Consider the following 9,663-nt stretch of genomic DNA (forward strand, 5'->3'; position numbering starts at 1 on the left):
AATTCTAATCTGTACGACAAATTGAGCGAAACGTATAAAACTGTAGCCCCTCGCCTGCACGAAGAACATATTGTCCGTGCAAAACTAAAAATGTTGACCTGGAAAATGATAAAGCAATGAAATATACAGGTAAAATATAATGACAATGACATCTGTAAGGAAAAGTATGAGCCTGTGGGCCTGCACCTGTGTTGTTTCAATGCACTGGGCACAGAGCTATAACAAATGATAGTTATCTGGAAAATAGTGATATCAGACTATTTCAGTACAATACTACCTGTAGGGAAACAATATTACCTGAAGGCCAAGGACAACATATACAGGCAGAATCAATGAAGCATGGCGTTCGTAGGCTAAAGATGCCGCAGTAAAGGAAACTCACCTGTATGTACCAAAAATAACGGAATTATATATGTATAAGGAGTTTCTTAAGACCATAAAGACATGCACGCATGTAAATATTGTAGCACGAACCTATTTGATAGAGTTGCATAGGCTACCCGTGTAAATGACTAAGTACCATGATGTTGATCGCTGATTATGTATGTTAAGTACATTAGTGTGATTTCAGATCTGTAAATTAATGATTCAGTGACTGACTGAACGAATGAATGACTACCTGCAAAAAAATGAATAAATTATATAAAGAAATTGGTGCGACTAGCTAAAATAATTGTCCGTCTCTGACCAATTATTGGTCATATTTACTTTCATAGTGAGTCATGACAAAATTAAAACAGCTGGAAAACTTATTAGACTGTTCCTAAAAGAAAATATAGTCTTGTCTATGGATCTTTTCATACAGTATAATAATAAGAAAAGTATGTATAAAAATATTACGAAATGATTTGGCTATATTACCTTTCTTACTCCATCATAAAGATCTCTTACACCAGTATCACCCCTTTCACCAGCCAGAACAAACTTGACCCTAGAGTTGGACCCTGCCTTATACCTCAGGCCTGTGTATACTTTCAAAACATAAAAGTAGGTGTCGTTCCTGAAGTTATCGACAAGCACTGTGATTCCCCACTAAAAGAAATAAATACAAAATTGCACGTTCGCTGACTTTTCTCAGATACATAATTACATTTTTGAAGATCACGCCGGATCTACCTGGTTGGACACATACGATTGTATTCACATCAGCCGTACTCAAGTATTGGAACTGTGTGCCTCGTTTGACTATCTTTTGTCACTTGGTCACTTTTTTCATGTTATATATATATATATGTATATATATATATATATATATATATATATATATATATATATATATATATATATATATATATATATATATATATATATATATATAGTTTGTTTAATTTTTGTCCATGATGGCAGTTTGCATGCGTCATCTGTAAACATCTTCGTACATGATTGTGGATTGAACTTTAAGATAATATATATAAATATGTTTGCATGGATTTCTTACCTTAGAAGGTTCTAAAAGGAGAACTTGTTTACGAAATATATGGGAACATTACCACATACTGGTCATCTTACTGTGTCCAAGGGTTTTGTATAAAGTTTGGGATCAACAAACTTATTTATTCCTATTTTAAAGTCTGTCTGGTGGAATCACTTTTGGATGTGTTAGGTTATAATTTGAGCGGAATTCTTTACTTAATTTATTCTTTGGTGCTGCATAGCGCTCACTGAATGGATTCACACTACTTGGGGAATATTGTGAATTGATTCAAAGAAATTTTGGATCATATCTCCGTGATATACTAAGAGTGTTGGTACATCAAACTATTCAAGGCTATTGGTATATCATCACATTCAAGATTGGAACTGATTCGGAACATTCTATACTTTTGTACTTGTGATAGAACTGTTAGGATTATTTGGGATTGAATTTACAATAATGTAAGTTTCTCTTACATTTTCATTTTAGAACTCAAAAAATTAATTATTTCTTGGATTTTATCATATGGATTGTGCAAAGAAAAATAATCCTTACTTTCATTGGCAGTTAAGGAAAATCATTTACATTATGAGAAAATGGATGATCAAATAACTGGAAATATTGTACAGAAGATCAATCTGTAGTTGTCATTTTCTTGAAAATGTCCCTTATTCTAACTAACACTGAATAATAATACCACGTGCGTGAGACATTAAAATAGAACATTAAACAATAGCTTGTAGGAATTCGAAAACCAAACTAAAAAGCGTTTCGCTCATCAATTATGACATCATGATTATGAAATTAAGACCCTCCGTTCATGCATCTTCAAAAAGGCAGGAAAAAGTCCGTATACGTGGTTAGCTTGGTGCCAAAAAACAAAACATTAAAATCCTTTAAAATGCGGAAAATCTGTCTTCAAGAAGTACTTACTCTCAGAAAATCTTTCTTATCCTTCCTGACCGCCCAGACCAACACAAGACTGAATGCCACAGCTGTGTTCACAAGCATAGAAATCACGGCCGCTTGGTCGTACGGAGAAAATTTAAGGAAAACTGTAGGAAAGTCGATGATGTTCACAGGAACATAAAAAGTATTTCCAATGATCAATGGACCATCATGGCGGTTACCGCACGTGCATGACATTTTTTGTAACCTTGGGTACCATTCCATCTGGAGAGAAGTGAAATACCAAAAATGAATATAAATGAACAATATAAGTAAATAAATAAATTTCTAAAAAGTCAAAAAGGGTTCTCTCGCAAGCATATATACAATTCTTAGAAATTACAATATTAAAACGTTTATGGGAACGTTTTCTTTTTCTTTTTTTTTATAGATATTAATCTAGTCGAATCGGGGTACGATACTCAGTTGAGAAGACAATAAATGTCGCACTATCGTTTACACAGTAGTGTTATATGAGTAACAATGTGTAATACAAATAGCTCGTGTGTCCACTCGCTTAGTAACAACATGGTACTTGAACACTCTGAAGTGACTTAGTGTATCCACTCGCTTAGTAACAACATGGTACTTGAACACTCTGAAGTGACTTGGTGTACATTTCGTATTAACAGAACTCGCAGCAATATATTGGTACAATATATCGGACTTTAATGTTAGTTGCCTTAGGAAAGTTATCTTATGTGAATCACACTAACGCAAAACATAGCAATTGTTTCGCGGAAGGATATGACCTGGCTGCTAAGTGGCGTGTGTTCTATTGTTGCCTGCATGACTTTCACAGAATCAATAATGCAGTACCTAAGAATAAAACAAACTAATAGCTACTCCTGCCGCCGCCCAAAAATGATATTTGCGTCTTTGCTTTCAGCTAACTCGGAAGAAACAATACAATTATGTATACCCTTTCTTAATAAATCAATTATATATATATATATATATATATATATATATATATATATATATATATATATATATATATATATATATATATATATATATATATATATATATATATAATTCTCTTGACCGCATATACATGTATCGTATGGATGTAGCACACACTTTTATTAATGCTACACGTCTATATTTATACTTACGTTACATTGATCGTATCTCCAATGGATGCTACTTTCTTCCCAGATTATACATGCTGCTGTCACAGAGGCAAAGTAGTAATCCGTCGAGTTCGTTATGTTTGCTAATAATAATAATAATAATAGATAAACATGTCATTTAAACATTCAATGCAAACATTCCATTCCTCCTTAAGACACAAAGGCATTTTTTTTAATGTTAAAGATTGTTACAAAACATTACTCAGAATCACTTTAAACTCAAATGATAAGCATGAAGCGTAGAGAGGTAAATAAAATATAATGCTATATTTTTGTTAACTACGATTGCCCTTGAAATCTTTGGACTTGGGCATATGTTCATTTCTTTAGGACTGACTCATCTTACAATCTGCTCGAGAATAGATGGGCCGAGGATTTTCACATAATTAGAAGAGAATGACCGACATTGGCCACCGTGCTAGTGGGTCGCATTTCTAAGAACAGATTGTGGCCCAGTCCATTACCGATTACATGCAACTTATTTTAGAAAGCTAGTCGTTTAATATGGAATAGTAAGTAATTGCATGGTTGCTTCATAGAAGAAAACAAAATGTGAATGCGCGAGATATTTTCAGCAGGAAGTGGTTGTTTGCCAATTTATTGTTAGTAGTTCTTTGCAGTTCAACTACACAGAGGATCTCCCATGGTCAAAAGGTTCATTGCATGAACCTGCACGAGTATACCTACCTAGGGTCAAACCTCTCAAGCCAAGATGAACAATTCCTTCATGGCCTTTGAACTCCTCCGATTGCAGACAAATGTGAGTTTTGTTCTTCGGAATTTCACGTTTAACATCGTATTCCAAAATCGTTGGTGGTGCAGAAATCCTCATAAAGACCTCGTGTGAAATGTTTACGTCGTATGCAGAAGTAGTGTAAATGCAAAGAATGTCGGTCTTGCTTCTATACAGGACCTTGTGATATGAAAGCTGTGAAACGTCTTCCGGATTTATCTGTGGATGCACCAGTTCCGGTATCACTTCATTGACAGTCTGTTCTACAACCAATATATATCCAGCTATGGCGTTGTTAGTCTTGATGTTGACGTAGATCTGTTCAGATGTTAGCACTGCAGATGTTCGATCGGTTTCCGTTACAAACAGGCTATGTCTAAGTTGAAAACCAGCCACCTAGACGAGAATAGTATATGCACACAGAAGCGTTTTTAAACTCATTCTGAAACCGACAAAAGGTATGTACATGTGGATATAGTTCTACCCGTGAATGAACCAAATATTTTGTTTTGGCGGGTGGGGGTTGTTAATGAAATAGTTTAAATCACAAAAATGTTTTAGTTTCTTAAAAACTAAATCTTGAAAAAATAATCAAAGATGCTGATTCGTATAGAATGAGTTTATGTGTTTGTAGTCATTGTAGACGTGAAACCAAAGCATCTGTTAAAGTCAAAATAGGAAGCTCCAAATTAGGAAGCTCCAAATTTATTATGGCTGCCATTTTCCAGAGTTAATCAATCTACGATAGATCATCATTTAAGGTGTTTCTCCACACAGCCATAGACATTCATAGCTGTTATATACATCCATAAAAATATAGTTAGGAAAAAACGTTCCAAAAATATAGTTAAAGAGATTGGAACGTCAAACTTTCAACAGGACTGTTAGGAGATCATTGTGTGTTTGTGATTAATATAATAATTCTAAACAATCCTTTAATGATTGCGCACACCGAGAAGCATTTTTGTTCTTTTTCTTACGCCAGACAAGAAGTAATCATTTTAAAGTTAAGGTAACTCCGCGTGGTGTGTATGCGCTGTCTAGTTCCGATTGCCACACACTTCCTTTCAGAAGCATTTAGATACATTATGTTTTGTTTACACCAATTCTATAAATTGGCGAAGACAGATCGTTAACTTTGCAAACAATTATTGCGTGAAACACAGTGCCTAGCATGCCTGAATTTATATGCATCCAAATATAGACAGAGATCCGAAGTATAAACCGTTTCCTCAAGCGAGCCAAAATAAGTTCGTATTTCTGTTTGTTTGGTTGGTTGTTTTGTTTTGTTTGTTTGTTTGTTTGTGCGTTACGGACTTTTCCCGAAAGAGCAAATTATCTTTGGATTTTATCCCGAAATGACACCCAGCCTTACCCTTCCGCTGCATCATGCTGCCAATACGACGCTGCTAAATAATGTCACTGCCCATACAGACCATTTGACCTATGAGCCTTTCGCTCTTGCTTTAATTGTGAAGCTGAAGTAATGTTACCATCGAGTTTTGACGGGTAAAGATTAACAAATAAAAATTGCTATGTTATATCAGTGAAAGCGCCATCTGGGGAGCAGTTCGACACGATCTCACCTTAACTGGCAAATGTCACTTACGTGACGTCGTTTGTGGACCTTTCTTTAACATGATCTTTTGCCATTTTTGGCAAGGGTTCCTTTCTGAATGTAATTAGTGCAAAAAGACATGTTTCAGGTAACCAATACCTTTATATCCAAAAGGATGTAGATATTGGCTCCTTGTAAATATCAAAACACAATTTCTAGAACAAAATGAATAGTTGGGTTTCATTTAAAAAGTTTATAGGCATCCATATTCAGTACACGGTATTGCTTTCAAGCTCTTCAGATGTCTAATTCTTGCATAATGAGGTCTGTTTTAACTAGTTGATTTAAAATGCATGCAATTTTGTGACGTCAGCCATTTCAAACATCAGAACTGCACGTGTTACTTGAGTACATTTTTGCGTTTAAAACTCCCGTTTGCGGGCATTTCGAATATAGTGTTACGGTAAATTTGCTGTATCGCAGTGTTATGTATATCTATGATGTGCATTTCATTTTTGTCCATGACTGTAGTTGTAATGCTCATGTGTAAACAACATATTACATTGCTAATTTTTGTCCATGATTGTTAATTATATTTTTTAATAATAATGCTATAACTAGGTTGTTTACTTGATAATTAACCTGTTTACAATCTGAAATAATTTTCCAGTGGTATAATTTGATATTGTGAAGTATGCCACGTGGGTATGTATTGCGATACATTGTCACATGGTAATGAATTTTGACATAGAGTCGTAATAGTCGTGGAGATGTATATACGAAGAGATGTATACAAGGATAGAAGTTAACGACTATTCATAGTCATATTCATTTTTCTATTCTTATTTCATTTTCAGCCTGCAAAAGTATTTAATGTTGTGTCTAGATTTAATTTGAAAGGATTCATTTATTTAAAATTTTTATTGGAATTAACATGTGATCATATTACTGTTGTGACTAAACACTATATTGGGATTGTCGTGCATTCATTCAAAGACCTTTTGGACAATGACATCGTGATACACCAAGACTGTTGGCTTTTCAGCACATGAAAGACTACTCATACGTCAGCATATTCAAGACTGGAATTCTTTCGAAACACTCTATTCTTAAGGATTTTTGATCATATTTTTTAGGATTATATTTCATTTATTTCGCAAAATTGTAAATTCCTCTTAATTTTCATTTTTTTTTTAACTTCGAGAATACAATTATTGGTATAGTTTTACAAAACTTGTTAGTTTTGCTTCTTTCTCTTACTAAGTTTGAAACATAGAGTTGTAACAAATGGGCATACGTGGTCTTCCTTATCCAAACGTTTGTGAATCACTCTAAAAAGACTTCAAACCATCGGACTTCTTCCTCGGACTTTTACTATAGGGTTCCGCATTCCATGCATATATTAAAAGCCTTTATTTACAAGAAAACTATTGCACACTTTCTGTTTTCTTACTTACCAGAACAGTGACAGGGATAGTGTTATTTTGTCCGTTATCTTGCAAGGAAACGTGGACTCTTGAGCTTAAAATATCAATAACGATATCTTTAAAGTCCTGACTCGGGCGTGTCATCAATTTACTATCGATAATATTACTTCCGAACGTTTGGTTGCAGTTCAGACACACATTTGTGGTAGATGCAGCTAAATCCAAGGCATCCAGTAGCGTAACCCGCAAGTTTGTGATCTGACGGGAGAAAATGAAAATAGAACCTGCAGTCAACCCTCGTCCTGTCCGTTAGTTATAACCCACCACCTTCCCTCTCCTCCAAGCGGACCCCTTCTCCCTCCATTAGGAATGTCTAAATTTCAGAGATTCTTTTGCACATTTATGTACCACTTCTAATCACAATCAATGATTACAGTTTATTTAGTGCACATGTACGTAGGCACGGACAGACAGACATAATACATAATTCACATTAATTCTTTAATGGTTCCCAGGAAAAGACAAAAATATAAAGCCAACCTCCCTATCCCAAAGAATGTTTTTCATAATAATTCATTTTTATTTGTCAACAAATTTAATTATAGTTTGTCGTCCAATAAGAATTGTCAAAAGTTTGAAACCTGCAGATGAAAATAATCTTGAAAGCGACATATTTATTCTGCATGAAAGTGAAAGACTATTACTAGATGACAAACGTGAGTAAGCAGCAGACGATCTGTACTTTGTTTACTGACTCCTGAATGTCCGTAAAACTAATTTTCTTCCATCTTTGAACCCGTCAGGCACAATTTATTCTCCATTTGTATATGCTTCAATAAACATCGTTAAAATTGAATTACATCACTATCCGATTGTACTCACAAGTTCAGTGTTTTCAGCAATCTTCATGTTCAGCTTCTGTTGTGATTTCAGATAGAGATAGCTTCTTTCATTAGGTGAAATTTTCGCATTCTCTACCTTTGATATCGTACTGTCGTCAGCTAAGGAAAGCAGAGAATCGTATTTGTCTCTTGCGTCTGCCAAGTCAGTGACTAAATCCCAGTTTTCCATTTCTGCAGGTAAAACCATGGGGACCAGTCTCTCAACCAAAGAGATCATATCTGAAAGTAAGAGAAACGAAAGTGAAATACACATTATTCCTTAAAGATATGCAAATGGAACTTTTAGGGAACAAACTTTTTTGATGATAAACTTTCGTGTAAGTCTTAGCGTACTGTACACAGGAATAGCATTTTTTTGAAAATTCGTATATGCGTTCTTTGCACTAAGCGTAATGCAGACTGGTTATTATCTTCATCTAATGAACTATCATAAACGGGTCGTAATTCCAATATATTCAGTGTAAGTGTCTTTATTTTCTTTAAATCTTGGTCCAAAGAAAACGTGTTCCATTGTCATAGGGTTGCATCTTATAACTGAAACAACCGTAAGCTATCTCAACATAATATTCACCTACTTTAGCGTTTGTGGCAGATCATCTTGTAAAGCCGGTATATCGGAGGAGGAAGAATTCTTAAGAATATTTGTAAGATTAAATTACATCACATTAATTTCCATATAATATTTGCAAAGTCGAACACTAATGATGGTTGAATGATTGATTGATTTTGATTTGAATGATACATCATATATATAACTAACTATTTAATGCCGAGACAATCTGATCAAAATGTCTTGCCCAGGGATATACAATAGCCCACATGGCCTGGTTTAGACTGGATTTCACCCGCAACACTACTGGTTTTGAATCCGGAACCCTAACCACTGAGCAACTGTGGCTCTTTGAGAGACGAAGAAACATGTAGCAATCTAAAGAAGAGGGCTTGAAAAAGATACCTTAGAAAGTTTATGTTGTCTTTCTTTGATAAAAAATTGTATCAATAATAGCAATGCGAGTCATGTTTTGTGTGAAATTGAGTCAACGGCAGATGTATGCATAGAAGGTTCGAGAAACTTAAATGTATCTCTGAAAGATCTGCAGGATGCGCTTGTTTAAATACATAAGTACTTGCCAAAAGATATTATACCCGCCAAAAGATATTATACCCGCTTTACGTGATTGAATAACAATTGAGAAGTTTATGTTTCGAGAAAACTCGGCCAGCTTCCATCAAAACTTTAAAACTAAAACTTGCAAGAGGGAAAGAAAGAGTTTCATTCTCCGCCTTATCATCTGCTATCTTTCGATCGTAATATAATGTATCATAAAGGAAAAGCATGATCTGTATATCACTGAGAAAGATTTCTTGATGAAGGGTAATTACAAATTGTAGGTAACATACCTTTGACAGTACTCAAATATCTCTCGCCGTTTTCTATCCCAGTGTCCAGAGTTCTTAGAACATTTATCATCATAGATGTACTATCAACAACTGCAGCCTTGAATATATGTATTTGATAGATGCATGAATGGATGGTTGGATAGA

General features: G+C 34.6%; 1 protein-coding gene across 1 annotated transcript in view; it reads right to left on the minus strand.

Annotated features, from left to right (window-relative positions):
* LOC149803136 (polycystin-1-like protein 2) overlaps positions 1-8,326 on the minus strand; it is a 42,101-nt gene extending 33,775 nt beyond the window's left edge. Inside the window, exons 1-6 of the mRNA XM_089951345.1 lie at positions 8,099-8,326; positions 7,247-7,474; positions 4,186-4,627; positions 3,481-3,581; positions 2,348-2,587; positions 862-1,032 (exon numbers count right to left, since the gene is read on the minus strand). Of these exons, the coding sequence (XP_089807471.1) occupies positions 862-1,032; positions 2,348-2,587; positions 3,481-3,581; positions 4,186-4,627; positions 7,247-7,474; positions 8,099-8,305 (1,389 nt within the window). The 5' untranslated portion in view covers positions 8,306-8,326. The remainder of the gene's footprint in view (positions 1-861; positions 1,033-2,347; positions 2,588-3,480; positions 3,582-4,185; positions 4,628-7,246; positions 7,475-8,098) is intronic.
* Positions 8,327-9,663: the final 1,337 nt, after the last annotated feature.

Source organism: Sinohyriopsis cumingii, chromosome 3 (genome assembly GCF_028554795.1).
Source record: "Sinohyriopsis cumingii isolate HCF-2022 chromosome 3, ASM2855479v2, whole genome shotgun sequence".
NCBI lineage: Eukaryota > Metazoa > Mollusca > Bivalvia > Unionida > Unionidae > Sinohyriopsis > Sinohyriopsis cumingii.